The following is a 19,078-nucleotide window of genomic DNA, read 5'->3' as shown; positions in this document are numbered from 1 at the left end:
AGCAGCTCTGGCCACGCCTTGCATTTGCCCCTCCAGAGCCTCCCATCTGCCCTTCTCTGTGCTCCAGGAGGCTCATCTCTCTCCTGTGGCTGCTGCCCCTCCAGCCTCTTACCCCAGCTTCCATTTGGGCTGTGCCAATGGAAGGCACGAGCAGAGGGCAGGCGGGGTATTTATTCACGGGGTCCTGCCCTAGAGCTGTAGGGCTGGCTCGCCCCCATACCCCTTCTCTCCCTCCTCCGGCCTCAGCAGGGCAGCAGCTCCCACAGTGCCCAGCCCTGGGTGCCACCCTTGGGCTGTGTCCTGTTTCCTGCCAGGACCCTGCAGGACACACAGGGAGGGCAGGAACCTGCAGGCCGAATGCTTGAGGGTAGGGGAACCAGGCTTCCGGACCTGTGGCTGCTGGCGCTCTGGAGCCAGGTGTCATCGACGGGCGGGGGTACAGGCGTGGACACAGTGCTGGTGCTGATGTCGCCGATGATGTTGAGCGCCTCCTTGAGGGCATGGTACATGCGCAGCATGTCGTCCCGCCGCTGCGCCTGGTCGGCCGACTCCTCCATGAGGCTGCTCTGGTCCGCCGAGGAGTATAGGTAGGCCAGCAGCTCGTGGTGGATGAAGGCCTTCGTCTGCGGGCAGGGGTTGGGGAGGGTCAGGCTTGTGTATCACCCCAACCCAGAACCCACAGTGACTGCTGGAAAAACATCTCTCACAGGGCGGGGCCAGCCCCAGACTTTTTTGAAAAAGAGTCTTGCTCTGTCACCCAGGCTGGAGTACAGTGGCTCAATTTCAGCTCACTGCAACCTCCGCCTCCCGGGTTCAAGTAATTATCCTGCCTCAGCCTCCCAAGTAGCTAGGACGACAGGCGCGTTGACACCATGCTTGACTAAGTTTTGTAATTTTTTTAGAGATAGGGTTCCACCATGTGGCCCAGGCTGGTTATGAGATTCTTATTCAACTTATTTCTAGTATCTTGCCTCTTCCATTGATGTCTTTTCTCCTGTTTTAGCTTATTTATTTATTTCCTTAACCTTGGCAGAATAATCCTGTTATATCTTTTTTGTTTTTGTTTTTTGAGACGGAGTCTCGCTGTTGCCCAGGTTGGAGTGCAGTGGTGTGATCTCAGCTCACTGCAACCTCCGCCTCCTGGGTTTATGCCATTCTCCTGCCTCAGTCTCCCAAGTAGCTGGGACTACAGGCGCCTGCCACCACGCCCAGCTTATTTTTTGTATTTTTAGTAGAGACGGGGTTTCACCCTGTTAGCCAGGATGGTCTCGATCTCCTGACCTTATGATCCGCCCGCCTCAGCCTCCCAAAGTGCTGGGATTACAGGCGTGAGCCACCGCGCCCAGCCAATCCTGTTATATCTTTATTTATTTTTTTGTGACAGAGTCTCACTCTGTCACCCAGGCTGCAGTGCAATCTTGGCTCACTGCAACCTGCGTCTCCTGGGTCCAAGCAATTCTTGTGCCTCAACCTCCCAAGTAGCTGGGACTACAGGCGTGCCCCCCAACCCCCAGCTAATTTTTGTATTTTTAGTAGAGATGGGGTTTCACCATATTGGCCAGGCTGGTCTTTAACTCCTGACCTCAGGTGATCCACCCGCCTTGGCCTCCCAAAGTGCTGGGATTACAGGCGTGAGTGAGCCACTGCGCCCGGCTAATCCTGTTACATCTTCCACCTGGCTTCTGTTCAAACACTACTAGTTTCTGTTCATGAATTTTATACATTGTCCTTTCTGGAACCTCCTACTGGATACAGAAGTTTTCCAGTTACTTTTTTTTTTTCTTTTTTTTTGAGACAGAGTCTCCCTCTGTCACCAGGCTGGAGTACAGTGGCATGATCTCCGCTCATTGCAAACTCCACCTCCCAGGTTCAAGTGATTCTCCTGCCTCAGCCTCCAGAGTAGCTGGGACTACAGACACGCCCAGCTAAGTTTTGTATTTTTAGTAGAGGGGGGTTTCAGCATGTTGGCCAGGATGGTCTCAATCTCTTGACCTCGTGATCTGCCCGCCTCAGCCTCCCAAAGTGCTGGGATTACAGGCGTGAGCCACCACACCCGGCCGTCACAACTTTATTTTTTTTTTTAGATAGGGTCTCACTCCTATCACTCAGGCTGGAATGCAGTGGAACGATCTTTGCTCACTGCAGCCTCGATCTCCTGGGCTCAAGTGATCTTCCTGCCTCAGCTTCCCGAGTAGCTGGGCCGACAGATTTATTATTTTCTTAAATAATAAAATATTTTTATAAGAGTCTATTAAAAATGGATAATTATTTCCCATCTTTGGCTGCTATAAAACATCATGGAAAACAATAAGCATGTATAAGCTCACTTTGCACATGGGCAATTGTCTCTCTTAGAGAAGTTCCTAAAAGTAAACTTGCAGGGTCAAAGGATATATGCATTTTAAATTTCATAGCGGAAGAACCGTATATGTCTCCGATCCTATGGTATATGAGGAAACATACCAGGACACCATGAAACTGTGAACACTGATCACTACTGAGAATGGGAGCAACAGGGTGGGACGGCATGGCACATGGGAGGTGTGTGTGTGTTTTAAATAGAGATGGGGTCTCACTATGTTGTCCAGGCTGGTCTTGAACTCCTGGGATCGAGTGATCCTCCTGCCAAGCCTCCCAAAGTGCTGGGAGTACAGATGTGAGCCACCATGCCCAGCCACACCCCGTGTGGGAGTTTTACTTAGATCTGCAGGTTTCTGTGGTTGACATTCATATACACAATCCAAGACACTTTTTTTTTGAAAGAGGTTCCTGCTCCATCACCCAGGCTGGAGAGCAGTGGTGTGATCATGGCTCACTGCAGCCTCAACCTCCTGGGCTCAAGTGATGCTCTTACCTCGGTCTTCTGAGTAGCTGGGACTACAGGCATCTGCTACCATGCCCAGCTAATTTTTAAATTTTTTGTAGAGACTGGGGTATGGCTATGTTGCCCAGGCTGGTCTTCAACTCCTGGGCTCAAGTGATCCTCCCTCCTCAGCCTCCCAAAGTGCTGGGATTATAGGCATGAGCCACTGCTCTGGCCCCAAAGCTGGTTTATAAAGCTTCCTGAGTGGCTAGTGCCATGCCAAAGGCCTGACACACAAGTGCCCTGAGCCCTCTAGCAGCCTGAGCTGGAGACACTATCACTACAGCTGCATTTCACTGAAGAGGAGCCCAGAGCCCTGAGAGTCTCCAGGGAACCCGGGGCCAGGCGGGTGACGCCCACGAGGAAGAGGTTGGGCCCCAGATCATTAGGACACAGCGGCTGCCCAACACAACCCAAGGGTATGGTTGCAACCAGGGTAAACGTGGGTTTGAATCCCACTTCCCACTTTCCTAAGGAACTTGGGGCAGGTTACTTGATCTCTCTGGCCTTGTTTTCTGTCTGTGAAATGGGGAAGATGGCCGTTCTCCCTCCTGCAGTTATTCTGAGGCCAGCCTAAGTTAATTCAGAGAAGGCGCACACCTGCAGTGTTCACTCCAGTTAGTGGACTTGATGGGACTATGGACCCAGTGTGGCTCAGAAACCCTAGGGTTTCCCAAAGAGGATGGCCGTGCAGATTCCGGTGTTCAAAGGGTGGTGATTCATTCATTCAAATTTGTTGTTGCTGTTGTTGGACACAAGGTCTTGCTCTGTCGCCCAGGCTGGAGTGCAGTGGCATGATCATAGCTCACTGTAGCCTCAACCTCCTGGGCTCAAGTGATCCTCCTGCCTCAGCCTCCCAAAGTGCTAAAACTACAAACAGGTATGGGCCAGAGTGCCTGGCCTCCTTCTCATTTTTTTTTTTTTTTTTTTTTTTGAGATGGAGTCTCGCTCTGTCAACCAGGCTGGAGTGCAGTGGCACGATCTTGGCTCACTGCCATCTCCATCTCCCAGGTTCAAGTAATTGTCCTGCCTCAGCTTCCTGGGTAGCTGGATTACAGGTGCCTGCCACCATGCCCGGCTACTTTTTGTATTTTTTTCTCTCTCTCTCTCTTTTTTCTTGAGACGGAGTCTCACTCTGTCGCCCAGGCTGGAGTGCAGTGGTGCACTCTAGGCTTACCACAACCTCTGCCTCTTGGGTTCAAGCAATTCCCCTGCCTCAGCCTCCTGAGTAGCTGGGATTACAGGCGTGAGCTACCGTGCCCGGCTAATTTTTGTATTTTTAGTAGAGATGGGGTTTCACCATGTTGGTTAGTCTAGTCTTGAACTCCTTAGCTCGTGATCCGCCCGCCTCAGCCTCGCAAAGTGCTGGGATTACAGGTGTGAGCCACCACGCCCAGCCTAATTTTTGTATTTTTAGTAGAGATGGGGTTTCACCGTTTTGGCCAGGCTGGCCTCGAACTCCTGACCTCAAGTGATCCGCCCACCTTGGCCTCCCAAAGTGCTGGGATTACAGGCGTGAGCCACCGCACCCGGCTACCTCCTTCTCATTTTTAGTTCTCCACTCACATTGTTGATCATGAGGTGCATGATGGTCTTTGGCATGAGGTCGCGGATGGACTTGTTGATGATGGCCACATATGAGTCCACCAGGTTGCGAATGGTCTCCACCTGCCGCTCCAGTTGGGGGTCCATGGAGAAGGTGTTCTCCTGGGCCCCATCCTCGTTTTCTGCCTGCAAGCGGGAGGGGAGGTGCTGAGGGGTGACTGTGGCCTGGGCCAAGTCATGGTTCTCTGGAAACCATCTGCCCTATTGTCCCACCAATAACTGACCTCAGGCTGGCCCCTGACAGCCCCACTGGCACCAGATAGGCCTGCTTGCCCTGGGCCAGAGCTGCCCAAACAATGGGGTGACCCTGGCTGATGCTGGGGTGGATCCCCTCACCTGGGCATTGGAACGTTGTTTTTTTGTGTTGTTTTTTTTTTGACACAGTCTTGCTATGTCACCCAGGCTGCAGTGCAGTGGCACAAACACAGTTCACCACAGCCTCAACCTCCCAGGGAGAGCTCAAGTGATCCTCCCACCTCAGCGCCCTGGAGTAGATGGGATTACAGGGGTGCGCCACCATGCCTGGGTATGTTTGTATTTTTGGGAGAGAAGGGTTTTGCAACATTGCCCAGGCTGTTTTCGAACTCCTGGGCCCAAAGGATCTGCCCACATCGCCTCCCAAAGTGTTGGGATTGCAGGTGTAAGCCACCACACCCAACCTTGGGACATTTTATTTTATTTTTGAGATGGAGTCTTGCTCTGTCGCCCAGGCTGGAGTGCAATGGCGTGATCTCAGCTCACTGCAACCTCTACCTCCCGGGTTTAAGCGATCTCCTGCCTAAGCCTCCTGAGTAACTGGGATTACAGGCACGTACCACCATGCCTGGCTAATTTTTGTAGTTTTAGTAGAGACGGGGTTTCACCACATTGGCCAGGCTGGTTTCAAACCCCTGAGCTCAAATGATCTGCCCGCCTCAGCCTCCCAAAGTGCTGGGATTACAGGGGCGAACCACCCACCGTGCCTGGCAAGACATTTTAATATTGGGGCCAAGGGTGGCCATGTTCACTCTACTTCAGGATGGAAGGGGAAAAGAGAGGAGAACAAAGCAAGTGGGACCCCATCCCCTGTGTGCCCCGGTCACTGGCTTCCGTGAGGGAACTTTCTGGGCCCTGATGACAAAGTACTCCCAATTTCTCCTTTGCTTGCTCAAGTGGGCATCTGCTACATGATTTCAGAGACTCCTGGCTAACATGGCCTGAAAATGACCTGTCCTGGGGAAAGCCAGCCCTGCTTCCTCTCCCAGGTGGGGGCTGCTGGGCCTGGCTGTGCAGGACGGCTCCTCACCTGGTCCTTCTCGGGGTAGACGCCAGCTCGGAGGAACGAGGCCTTCCAGCTGTCCACGTCCTCCTGGGAGTCACAGGCCAGCTCGATCTGCCGCAGGTCCTTGTAGACGTTTCTGCAGGGGCAGTGGGGGGCGCAAGCTTGACCCTGCCATGGGTCTGGCAGACTGCCGAGAGGAATGGGCTCTAGGGGTCTTTCTGACTGATCAGGAACCCAAACCCAACCCAGGCTTCACCTGGTCATGCTGAGGGGTCACCGTGAGTGACGCCTACACAGAAGAGCGCTGTGCACAAGCTCGGCAAGTGTCTGAGTTTCTTTGTTTCTGTTGGATCAGCTGACTCTTCTCTTTTCCTGGGCCCCCAGAGGTGGGCATGTGACCCTCGACACCAACTGTGGCTGGGAAGCTCCCACTGGGGCATTTTCAGGAAAGCCCAGAGCAGCACTGTCCACCAGAACTTTATTATTATTATTATTATTTTATTATTATTATTTTTTGAGACGGAGTTTCGCTTTTGTTGTCCAGGCTGGAGTGCAATGGCGCAATCTCAGCTCACCGCAACCTCCACCTTTCGGGTTCAAGCGATTCTCCTGCCTCAGCCTCCCGAGTAGCTGGGATTATAGGCATGCACCACCACACCTGGCTAATTTTAGTATTTTTAGTAGAGATGGGGTTTCTCCATGTTGGTCAGGCTGGTCTCGAACTCCTGACCTCAGCTGATCCGCCCACCTCGGCTTCCCGAAGTTCTGGGATTACAGGTGTGAGCCACTGTGCCCGAATGTGTTTTGTTTTGTTTTATTTTTGAGACAGAGTCTTGCTCTGTCGCCCAGGCTGGAGTGCAGTGGCGCGATCTTGGCTCACTGCAAGCTCCGCCTCCCGGGTTCACACCATTCTCCTGCCTCAGCCTCCCGAGTAGCTGGGACTACAGGCGCCTGCCACCACCCCAGCTAATTTTTTGTATTTTTAGTAGAGACGGGGTTTCACCGTGTTCGCCAGGATGATCTCGATCTTCTGACCTCGTGACCTGCCTGCCTCGGCCTCCCAAAGTGCTGGGATTACAGGCGTGAGCCACTGTGCCCGGCCTGTGCGTTTTTTATAAAAAAAATTTTGGCTGGGCACAGTGGCTCACGCCCATAATCCCAACACTTTGGGAAGCCGAGGCAGGAGGATCAACTGAGGTCAGGAGTTTGAGACCAGCCTGGCCAACATGGTGAAACCCCGTCAATACTAAAATACAAAAAATTAGCTGGGAGTGGTACTGCATGCCTGTAATCCCAGCTACTCGGGAGGCTGAGGCAGGAGAATCGCTTAAACCTGGGAGGTGAAGGTTGCAGTGAGCCAAGATTGTGCCACTGTCTCCAGCCTGGGCGACAGAGTGAGACTATGTATCAAAACAAAACAAAAAAATTTTTGTAAAGTTTAGGCATGGTGGCTCACACCTGTAATTCCTGCACTTTGGGAGGCTGAGACAGGGGGATTGCTTGAGCTCAGGAGTTGGAGACCAGCCTGAGCAACACAGCAACACCCCCATCTCTACAGAAAATACAAAAATTAGCTGGGCGTGGTGGTGTGCGCCTGTAGTCCCAGCTACTCGGGAGGCCGAGGTGGGAGGATCACTTGAGCATGGGAGGTGGAGGCTACAATGAGCTGAGATCATGCCACTGCACTCCAGCCTGGGTGGGTGACAGAGGAAGACTTCGTCTCAAAAAAAAAAAAAAAAAGAAAAAGAAAAAAGAAAAAAGAACCAGGGTCTCAAAGCTGGGAGATAAATGGAATGGATGCTAAACAGTGCTTGCAGATGGTGGTCTACAGGCCAGGCCCCGTGCCACATGCCACGCACATTTTCCTGTCCCACATCCAGGTGTGGTTAAGACAGCCAAGCTGCCCACAAAGCCTTTAAGTGAGACTTGGGTTTGTGGTCAGCAAGTGGCTGCCCTGAACGACCTCTGGATGAGGTTGTGTGGGGAGAGGCATGCCCTTGTAGCTCCCCCTCTCCTCCTTCCTGCTGCTGCCTGGGACATCATCACAATGGCTGGAGTCTGGGCAGCCATTTTGGACAAAGAAGTAGAAGTCAGGGTTTTGGGCCAGGCGCAGTAGCTCACACCTGTAATCCCAGCACTTTGGGAGGCCGAGGTGGGTGGATCACCTGAGGTTGGGAGTTCGAGCCCAGCCTGACCAATAAGGAGAAACCCCGTCTCTACTAAAAATAAAAAATTAGCCAGGCGTGGTGGTGCATGCCTGTAATTCCAGCTACTTGGGAGGCTGAGGCAGGAGAATCGCTTGAACCCAGGAGGCAGAGGTTGCGGTGAGCTGAGATCGCACCATTGCACTCTAGCCTGGGCAACAACAGCGGAACTCCGTTTAAAAAAAAAAAAAAAAGTCAGGATTTCATGGCAGGCCTGTCCCACCGCAGAGCTCGGCTTCTGCATATCAGGTGGAATCCTGAGGAACATGCAGGGCCTGGACCCTGATGCCTGTGGAGCGGCTCCACTTTGCCCGGGATACTAAAGTCTGGACTTAATTTACACAAAAAACTATCAACCATCTTATCTTGTTTTTGCAGCTACTACTCTGGGTTTCCTGAACCTGCTCTTAAAAGATATATCAGGTAATATTGTCACCCTCCCTGTACAGGAGGCACACGGCTCAGGGACCTGGGACAGCTGCCAGGTGTCATATGGCCAGGGGCAAGCCTAGAAGAGCTATGAAGGTTTTCACGGCCAGCTGGTGTACAAATGGGTCTCAAGCTTTAGGCCAGCCAGAGCAAAGCAGGAGGGAACCAGGAGACTCAGCTGGAGTTGGTGGGTGTAGCCAAGCAGTAGGCAAGGAGGTTCTGGGGCCAGCAGGGAGGACGTCAGTGCCTGCCTACGGGTCTCAGGGTACCACCGGGCCTCTGCTGACAGCTAATCCCTGACTCAGGTGGGCCTTGCTTCCTGGATGAGCGTGATTGTGTGAGCATGGGAAGAGCCCTCCTGCCAGCTGGGTTTCTTCCCGAGAGCAGTGTCTCTGCTAAAGTCTCCAGCTACTGCCTCATGGGACAGATGTACTGTGAGCTTCCTGGGGCCTCCCATTCTCCAGCTTCACTCTCCTGGGAGCTTATCTGGTTTTGTTCCTTGAAATACCGTCCACGCAATGGTGACTGCCCAGTTCACATCCCAGACTGGAGCTCGTTCCTGGACATCACACTCCTCGGTCTACCCAGGTGCCTCCCTGATGCACCCTCTCCCTTGGCATGGCCTAAACGGAGCTCTTGGCTGTCTCCAGGCCTACCCTGCCGCTGCCTTCCCCACCTCGGCCAATGGCAGCAGCTGGGCAGTGCAGGAGCTCAGGCCCAGGTACTCAGGGTCACCATTGGTGCCTTTCTCTCTCATATCCATGCCCACCAGGGCTCCGCCTGACTGTTCTACCCAGAATCTGCACCCTCCTTCCCTATGGGGTCTGGCCCCATCATCGCCCACTTGGACAAGGCAGCGGCCTTTGCCCTGGTCCCCCGTCTCTCACCCTCTCATACTGTTTCCCTCTCAGCCACCAGAGGGCTCCTGCAAGCACCTGAGCCAGGTCCTGGTCACCCTGTGCTCAGAACTCTCCGTGGCTCCCACTGACTCGGAGCCTGCCTTCATCCTCGTCTCTGCCCAGAGAGGTCATCTCTGACCCAGCACGGGAAGCATCCCTGGCATTTGCTATTTCTCACGTGACTCCCCTTTCTAAAAGGTCGGTCCCAAGGGCAGGGACTGCTGACAGCCAGGTGCTCAGTGCTCAGTGAAGGTTGTGGAGTGTGAATGAGGCCATTGGTCTTCACCCCGAGCCATCCCCAGGCCCCTGGGCCCCTCACCTCTGCTCCGTGTTGAAGATGGCGAAGACGTGCTTGTTGGACATGAAGCCCTTCTCCACATCACGGATCTTGAGGTTGTCCAGAGGCAGCATGTACTTCTTCTCTTTCTCCTGAGGGTGGAGGGAAAAGAGTCACCCTGAGCTGTCCACGTGACAACTCAGGATGCCCCAGGCCAGAGCGTGCAGCATGTGCCACCACCAGCCCCGGGGGCTTCTCAATGCTGGTCGCTGCTGTATATGAGCCCATCTGCCGGCCCTTCCCCGTCCGTCACTCTGTCCCAGCCACGCTGCCCTCCATGATGCTCCCTGAGTATCCCACCCGGGTTCCTACCCCAGGGCCTTTGGACGACCGGGCTACTGCCTGATCCTGACACTTGCATGGCTCCCTCCTGCCCTAACTCTACCCGCACCCTCCCCACCTCCATCCTCCTTTTCCCTCACACAACATGTCACGTATCCTGCACTTGTTGACCTAGGTGCCTGACTGCCTGTGCTTATTGACCTAGGTGGCTGACTGCCACTGGACTGACTCAAGTTTCTCCAGGGCAGGGACTCCTGTTGAGTTCACTGCTGACATGTGGCTGACAGCACGCACAACACAACTGCCCCTCGCCTTGCACGAAGTGAATGGAACCTTTATCTGGGCTCCATCTTTGAAACGAGCCTAGGAGTGAGTTACCTCTGTGATGCCATTTTACAGAGGGGAAGACTGAGGCAGAGAGGAGCAGGGCTGGGATTTCAACCTTGGCCGCTTTAGGACATCTTGGGGCTGGATAGGTCCTGGGCCAGGTGCTGCAGAAGCCTTACTCCCTTTCTTTATTATTATCATTATCATTATTTTAATAGAGATGGGGTCTCACTATGTTGCCCAGGCTGGTCTTAAACTCCTGGGTTCAAGTGAGCCTCCCAAAGTGCTGGGATTACAGGTGTGCACCACCGCACCTGCCCTATCGCTTGCTTTCTAAGGTTGGCCCTGTTCAGGAAGCACCAAGTGCCAGCCACGGCTGTCCAGACTGCTAGGGAGGCAGCTCAGAGGTGGGCCCCTCGGCTAGGGGCAAGGGGCTGGCGAGTCACGGAGCTGGGGGTGGCACCCTGGAGTCCCACGCTCACCCAGTGACGTGTGTGCCCACCCGCCACAGCAGCAGCTCTTGGGGACCCATGCCATGCACTGCTTGGTCTCAGTTCACGGATCCCTCCTAGCTCAGAGAGGGAAGCTGGCTGCCGAAGGCCACATGGCAGGCAGCGCAAGCCACAGCAGGACTTCAGAGGCCAGGTCTCTGTGACCCAAAGCCCAGTCCTCCCCACAGTGCCCCTGGCCCTTCTTCTCCCTGGGCCGTCTCTGGAAACTCCTCTCATGTCCCCTCACTGCGCTGCCCCAGCACAAAGCCTAACCTGGCTGCCGCCTCCAAGTTCAGGAGCAGCCACAGTGACTGTGGAGAAGGCAGCGGGGGCTCCCTGGCAAGTGGGGGCTGGCTGGGAGTGTCAGGACTTTGCAAGGGGAGCCAGGATGAAGCAGTGGGCTTGGCACATGGGCTCAGCCTCAGGGCGTTAGGAGCTCAGCATGGTTGAGGTGATGCCAGCCCTGCCCTTTCCTGGCCGCGTGCCCTCGGGCAAGCCACTTCCCTGCCACCTCCCATTTCATCTCAGTTTCCTCATCTATCCAAGGAGGACGGAGGAGCTTGGTGCCCACTGCAGAGCTGGTGCCCATGAACACCCGGGATTTTCTTTGGTTGCTCTTGTGAGCGGCTCCAGGATTAGCCTGCCAGGCTCTAGGCAAAGAAGTAGGGCAGAGCATAGGAAGAGGGGCCCGGTGGCCATGGAGGGAGCAGAACATAGGAGAGGGGCCTGGTGGCCATGGAGGGAGGGATGCCGCTGCAGACCCAAGGGAGGGAAGGTGATGAAGAAAGCCTGCACCCGTCATCCCAGGCAAGGCTGGGTAACACAGGGCCTGGGTCCCTCCCACCTTTCAGGGAAGAGTTTTGGGGGCTTTAGAAGGGGCCAGGGGAGGGGGCTCTGCAGAAGCTCTGCCCCCGGCTCGGACGTTTGCCCAAGGGCCTTTGCTGCCCTGACCCTATCGTGTCACGCGGCCGGAAGCTTCCAGCCAGCAGGGCCAAGTAACTGAGTCACAGGCCGTTCCGGCTAATGCCACATCTGGAACTGTTTACAGTGCGATTCCGCCGAGAAATCAGTGGCCGCCTTCCTGGTGCTGCCGGCACGCACACTTGCAAGCGCGCACGCGCGCGCGCACACACACACACACACACGTGTGCGCCCCTCCTCCCCACCCCCGACCCTCAAAGAGTCAGACATTCTCCTGAGCCCAGAAGCCACGATCCCAAACCCTGCCTCCTGCTCCGCCTCCCCCACTCTTTAGGATTTCCTGAAAACCCAGAACTTTCTCCAGATGCGAGCCGGCCCCAGCCTTGCCACGTCAGAAGGGACAGAGCGGATCGTCTCGGGAAGAGTGGTGGTTTCCTTGGCTGCTCAGAGGTGCTGAGGCACGGCCTGGCCTGGTGGCCCCAGCGTCTGCCTGGGGGGTTCTGCGGGATGGATAGCCGGCCCCGCCAACCCAGTGTTCAGACTACCTGTTCAGGAGGCTCTCAATGTGTACAGTAGTCTGCACATTGGTTAGGCTGGGCTTGGGTGAGCGGCTCATCGAGACAGGCCCCCCAAACTCGCCGGCAGGTGAGTGTCATTTTCCACCACCCCGTTTCCCACTGTGGCAGAGCCTCGCATAGAATATTCGAGGGCCTGGGTGGGAGAAGAGGCACTGGGGAAAGGCAGAGGGAGCCCCGAGGCCGGCCGAGGGGTTGGAGGCCGTGGCCCTATCAGTTTGCCATCCCCACCCCATGGCTGTAAATGTCTTGTTTATTTTTTAAATAAAGAGATATTGATGTCTTGTGTCTCACTGAGGCATCTAAGAGGGTGGCCTCCTCCTCAGGGGTGGCTGCCACGTGTGTGACTCCAAGGGTCCCTGCTGGGATCCTAACTTGGGTGGTGGCGGGGGTCAGGTTCCATGGCTGCCCCTCCTGACTGGAGCCTGCTTTGTGTCTGGGGCTCCCACAGGGCCCCTTTCACAGGCCGGCTGTTTCTCACTACGGCCGGCGCCCGGCCCTCCTCCCACTGCTGCTCCAGACTCCAGCGTGGGGCTCCACGGGAGGGTCGGGGGCTCTGGCTTTCAACTCTCACATGAGGAAAACACGAAGGGCCCCTCACGTGAAGGAAGAGGAGATCTGAAAACTAGACTTGCAATGCTGCCAAGCAGAGAGCCGCCAGGCTGAGGTTCAGGCCCAGAGGCTCCTCCAAGGCTCGCTGCCCCAGGCCTGGCATTCCCACCCAGGGGACCCTGGAAGGTCCCCACAGCCCTGAACTGAAAGGCAGGGGACCAGCTCTCAGCTGGCCTGCCAGCCCACACACCACAGCGCAGGCTGGTTTCTCACTGCAAGGCGGAAAGAGGGGAGAAAAAGAGAAAGGGCACCCTACCCCACCCCAGCCATTTTGAGGAGCCATCCGATCTGGACACGTGAGTTCCTAGAGGCGCCTGAGGTGGGGAGAAGGCTGCGGACCACGCCTGGCTCCACACTCCTCCCACATCCCAACCCCATGAGGTTCGCTGGATCTGAGGTTCTGGAAGGTTCCACAGGGACCCCAGAAATGCTTGTATGGTGGCTCAGCAGACTCCACCACCCTGGGTTTAGAAACAGCGCCCCAGAGTCCCACAGAGGCCTCAGGGCTCCTGAGGTTTCAGGAACATTCCAGAGATGAGCGTCTGGCCTCATGTGGAGCGGGATGATCCTTTCACCCCCAGTGTCCTCGGTCAAGGGGACATCAGGCCTGGGCTGCAGCGGAGGTGTTCGGATGTCGGGCTGGGGTGTCCCTCAGGTCAGGGAGCATGGGCCCGCAGACGTGCACTGGGGAAGCCTCCACCCCAGGGGGACCCTCCCCCGCTCCATGATGTGGGGCAAGTCACCGCTCAGAGCCTTAGATGGGGGTGACCACAGAGCCACCCGAATGGCAAGCGTGAAGGTTTCCTCACAGGGAGTAGGGTTCTCCTCAGGTGTGGCCTCAGTGGGCTCTCTTAGCCAATGAGCCCAGCACAGAGCAGGGGTCCATAGCCAAGAGGCCCGCCTCTCTTTGCTCCTCCCTGGGGCCAGCCGGGGCCCCCCAGCCTGCCTTCTCTCTAAGTCTGGGACTTCCAAGCCCAGTCCTGCCTGTCCTGGGGCTGGGTTGGGTGCCAGCAAGTCCCCAGTGGGGGGCACTCCCACAGAGCATTCCCCCAAACCCAAGGGGAAGAGAGCCAGGCAGGGCGGCTCCAGGGGCCTCAGGCCACCCCAGCCTCTCCACTGAGGTTGCCTGGACTGAGTTGGTGGCTGTGCCATCCCAGGGACCATGGGGACTGGCCAGCTGGCCCTGCACCTGACACAGCCTCCAGCTCCTCCTCTGTGCACTGGGGGTAGGTGGGTAGGTTCCCTTCTACAGAGAGGAGCTGGGAGGACTTGATGCTGGTAGTCACCAGGACAAAACCTGGGACACATGCAGTGAGCCAGGCACAGTCCTGGGCTCAAGTACCAGAACTCCCCCACTGGCTCCCGCAGTCCAGAGGGGACAGGCCACAGTCCTGACTTTATAGGTGGGGAGATGAGACACGAAGGGTTGACACCACCCAACCAATATCCTGGTGACTTCCGGGTGTCAAGCCCCAGCTGTCACGCTCAGAAACAACCAATATCCACTTCCTTCTTAGAAAGTGCTAGAACTGTTAGCTGGATTCACAGTTCCCACACACAGAGGCCCTTCTTTCCCTTCTTGGGCTGCTAGAGGCTACATGGTGATGGGTATGGGGCAGCCATTTTAAACTATGAAGGGAGCCCTGTGTTAAGGTGGCAACAGGGGAGGCGGAGCCAGGCCCTGGACAGCCTTGCAGCACAGGGTCACCAAGCTCACTGAGACATGAGCAAGAAACAGACTTCATCTCTTTAAGAGCCTTCATTTTGGGCCTCTGTTACAGACGCAAATCCATTGCCCACATAACACAGCCATGGCTCACGGGACAGCCTGCAGTCTTCTCCCAGAGCAACCAGGACAATGAGAAAAACACAGCTCTCTTTGCCAGGGACTCTTGAAAGCCAACCTGGACCGCATCAGAGTAGCAACAAGCTATCACACAGAAGTGGCTTCCCTTCCAGGCCACTAAGCCATGGTTACGTCAAGAGAATTAAGCAAGAAACGGGTTGATCAGGGCCATAGAAAAGAATGAGATCCTGTCATTTGCAGCAACATGAATGGAACTGGAGGTCATTATGTTAAGTGAAATAAGCCAGGCACAAAAAGACAGACTTTGCATGTTGTCACTCATACGTGGGAGCTAAAAAAAAGAGGTAGAAGAGCGGATCTCACAGAGGTGGAGAGTAGAAGGATAAATACTAGAGGCTGGGAAAGGTGGGGACAAGTAGGGGGTAAAGACAGGTGGGGTTAATGGGTACAAACATACAGTTAGAGAAAAGGCATTAACTTCTATTGTTCAACAGAAGAGTAGGGTGACTGCAATTAAGACTATAGTTAACAACAATTGTCTGGTGTTTTTTTTTCTTTGAGACACACTTTCACTCTTGTTGCCCAGGCTGGAGTGCAATGGCGCAATTTCGGCTCACCGCAACCTCTGCTTCCCAGGTTCAAGCGATTCTCCCACCTCAGCCTCCTGACTAGCTGGGATTACAGGTATGCGCCACCACGCCAGACTAATTTTGTATTTTTAGTAGAGACGGGGTTTCTCCATGTTGATCAGGCTGGTCTCGAACTCCCGACCTCAGGTGATCTGTCTGCCTTGGCCTCCCAAAGTGCTGGGATTAATGGCGTGAGCCACTGCGCTCAGCCTGTTTTTATTTTTGAGAGGGAGTCTCTCACTCTGTCACCCAGGCTGGAGTTCAGTGGCATGATCTCGGCTCCCTGCAACCTCCACCTCCACCTCCCAGGTTCCGGTGATTCTCCTGCCTCAGCTTCCCAAGTAGATAGGATTACAAGTGTGTGCCACCACACCTGGCTAATTTTTGCATTTTTAGTAGAGAAGGGGCTTCAACATTTGGCCAGGCTGGTCTCGAACACCTGACCCCAGGTGATCCACCCACCTCAGCCTCCCAGAGTGCTAAGATTACAGGCATGAGCCACTGTGCCCGGCCAACAATGCAACAATGTATTGTCTATTTCTTCTTCTTCTTTTTTTTTTTTTTTCTTTTGAGACAGTGTCTTGCTCTGTGGCCCAGGCTGGAGTGCAGTGGTGTGATCATAGCTCACCACAGCCTCCATCTCCTGGGCTCAAGTGACCCTCCCACCTCAGCCTCCCGAGTAGCTGGGACTACAGGTATGCGCCACCATGCCCAGCTAATTTTTTTTGGGTTTTAATAGACACAGGGTAATGCTATGTTGCTCAAACTGGTCTTGAACGCCTGAACTCAGGCCATCCTCCCACCTCAGCCTCCCAAAGTGCTGGGATTATAGGCCTGAGGCACCGTGCCCAGCCTTGTGTATTTCCAAGTAGTCAGAAGAGAGGACCTGAACTGTTCTGAACACAGGAAAATGAGGAAACCAAAGTGACAGACACCACAAACACCCTGCCGTGATCATTACATACTCTGTACATCTAATAAAACATCACAGGGACCCCATAAAGATGTCAAACATTATGTATCTTTTTTTACATAGGACCATCAGGAGGGATGCTGGGCCTGCATGGAGAGCAGAGGCCGGTTGGCAGTATCCTTGCTCAAGGCCTGCCCCCTCACTCGCAGTGAACGAGTCCCTCCTGTGACTCAGCACTAAACACTGCTCCCTGCAGTCATCACCCAGGGGCCTCTCCACTTCCTTCCCATAATGACGAGCATGTGGGGATCGTTCTGCACACTGTGGCCAAGCACCGCACAGTGGGCAGGGACCATCCTAGACCACTTCGCAAATAGAAAACTGAGGCCCAGAGAGGTAAAGGGCCTGACTGAGGTGTGAGTGATGGAACCCCAGCGCCCCTGGAGGCTGGCTGCATGCCTGAGCCCCTGACCCTTGGGCATGGCCCCTTCTCTTGAGCATGGGGCAGTCACAGTGGCACTGGAGGTCAGGGCCTGTTTCTAGCCTGCTAGTGACTCCATCACCCTCCATCTCCCTTTTGCACTCTAGGATCTGGCCCCATGGGGGCCAGGTACAATGTAAGCCTTTTGGCACATGGTGGCTGCTCTCCAGCCCTGGGTTACGGTTGTTTTTTGTTTGTTTGTTTGTTTGTTTTGAGATGGAGTCTCGCTCTCTCGCCCAGGCTGGAGTGCAGTGGCGCAATCTCGGCTCACTGCAACCTCCGCCTCCCGGGTTCAAACGATTCTCCTGCCTCAGCCTCCTGAGTAGCTGGGATTACAGGCGCGTGCCACCACTCCTGGCTAATTTTTGCAATTTTAGTAGAGACCGGGTTTCATCATGTTGGCCAGGCTGGTCTCAAACTCCCGACCTCGTGATCCACCTGCCTCGGCCTCCCAAAGTGCTGGGATTACAGGCGGGAGCCACCGTGCCCGGCGAGTTACGGTCCTAATGGTGACTCGGGGCAGAGTGGCGCAGTGACTGAGTTCTGCCCAGAGGGAGCGCCCACCTGCTCTTCCCCGGCTGCCCCACCTACCCCAGCAGCCCTGCTCCCGCCTGCCACTCACCTCCTCATCCTTGTACCAGGACAGCGACTCGGCAGTCAGCACAAACCAGTACTCCTTGGAGCCGCCCTTCATCAGGCTGATGTTGTTGATGGTCAGCCAGCCCCTGCGGATCACCTGGGGGAAAGCGCGCAGCTTAGCAGGGAACCTCGCTCCGTGCCCCAGCCATCCCCCAGCACAGCAGCCTTGCCCACAGCTCAGTGGGAAGCCGGGGACCGCGATAGAGACACCTCCAGCCCCAAAGCCCAGGAAACCCAGTTCCACCCTGTCCCAAGCATTTCCAGCAGGAAACCAACATGAGGTACCACCTGGGCAGCTGGGCGGACAGACAGACTCACTGGGCCAGGGGCTGATGGAGTATAGAGTCACAGAGGCCTGATGGAAAGGGGCCCATGGGAGGAGTCCCTGGGGCTTGTGTGTGGGGCTGTGGCACATGAAATGTGACATCTGAGGAACTGCACTTGTTTGCGTGAGATAAGGTTCCAAGGGTAGCATCCACACAGAGGGCTAGGGTCAAAGGTGTCAGCCCAGGGGCCCTCCCCAAGGACACTGAAGGAGTGCGGCTCATGTCCCAAGCTGGCTGCAAGCCTGGTGGTCATCCTTTTGACTGAACATCAGGGTTTCAGGCTGGGAGACCCTATGGATGGGGATTGTGTGGCTGTAGCTGTCATCTGCGTGGGGGTCAGAACCCAGGCCTGTGCAGGGACTCACCTGACAGCTAACGGCAGGCAGCCTGGGGGCTGTGCTCCCATGCTCCCTGGCCGCTGGAGGCATGTGTGGGCAGAGCCCCCCACCCCACTCAGGACAACGGCCCTGGGAGCTGCAGGAAGCACATGGAGGCACGCACAGGGCGGCCTGGGACCCAGGCACTGACAGACTTGGCCAAGCTACAAAGGGTGGGCTGAGCATGGCCACGGACAGCTGCGAAGGGCTGGCCTGCATCCCCCAGTGCAGGGCATGGCAGGGCATGGCAGGGCACGGCACGGCAGGAGCGCCAGAGATGGGGCCTCCAGGAATCCCTCTGGGGCCCAGATGCTGTCCTAGTCGGGGGCGGTCCTCTGGAGGGGCTTCATCCGGACTACCCCGACCCACCCTGGGCCTGACATTCTGAACCAGGGCCACCAGCCCACAGCTCCAGCGGCTCCTTGGTGGCTGGATGTGAGTGCTAAGCCCCAGGTGGCCATGAAGACGGAGGTGGCTAAAGAGTACCCAGGGACCCCTGGACCATGCAGAAGTCACTGCCCAGGCTGGGGACAGCATGAGATGCCACCGGGTGCCCCTTCTTAAGGCCAAGGGTACAGACTTATCCCTCCCTGGGATGAGCAGACAGGACTCTGACAGTTGTTTGGAGCAGGCAGTGACCCCTGGCATCTGGCCATTCACGGGCTGCCTGGTGGTGGGTGAGGGGGCTGAGGCCAGCAGCCCCTGTGAGGTCACAGCATCCCCTCTGGGAACGCAGTGACGAGCTCTTCCTGGTCTGTCCAGGACGTCCTGGTGTTAGCACCAAAGGCCTGGCATTCTGGGAATGCCTCCATTCACCCGGGGGGAGCGGGGTGGGTGCACTGCCTTGTCTCAGCCCAGGGCTGGGCACAGAACGAGTGCTTAGTAGACCCTGGTTCCATGACTGAATGACAACCAGGTGAGGGAAAACAGGGAGACAGGCTGTCGGTGCTCCCCCAGAGAAATGTGAGGCCTCCACACTCCTAGGCCTGGCCCGGTTTCCAAGGAGAGGGATGTGCCCGCGTACCCCTCGGTGGCCTGGCTCTTCTGCCTCCAGCTGGGGTTAGTGTTGGTCAGAGCTGGAGCACAGGGCCCACGCTACG

General features: G+C 55.9%; 1 protein-coding gene across 8 annotated transcripts in view; it reads right to left on the bottom strand.

Moving 5' to 3' along the window:
- The window catches only part of DNM2 (dynamin 2), a 114,268-nt gene that overhangs the window by 2,245 nt on the left and 92,945 nt on the right, over positions 1 to 19,078 (bottom strand). For all 8 annotated transcript variants that reach the window (XM_055371666.1, XM_055371668.1, XM_055371670.1 and 5 more), the window contains 5 exons: positions 17,259 to 17,372; positions 9,581 to 9,690; positions 5,754 to 5,865; positions 4,430 to 4,594; positions 391 to 623 (listed from right to left, as the gene is read on the bottom strand). In XM_055371666.1, coding sequence (XP_055227641.1) covers positions 391 to 623; positions 4,430 to 4,594; positions 5,754 to 5,865; positions 9,581 to 9,690; positions 17,259 to 17,372 — 734 coding nt within the window. The remainder of the gene's footprint in view (positions 1 to 390; positions 624 to 4,429; positions 4,595 to 5,753; positions 5,866 to 9,580; positions 9,691 to 17,258; positions 17,373 to 19,078) is intronic.

This window comes from Gorilla gorilla, chromosome 20, assembly GCF_029281585.2.
Source record: "Gorilla gorilla gorilla isolate KB3781 chromosome 20, NHGRI_mGorGor1-v2.1_pri, whole genome shotgun sequence".
NCBI classification, from domain to species: Eukaryota; Metazoa; Chordata; class Mammalia; order Primates; family Hominidae; genus Gorilla; species Gorilla gorilla.
The sequence above is the reverse complement of the archived record's forward strand: the minus strand, read 5'-3'. Positions and strand labels throughout refer to the sequence as shown.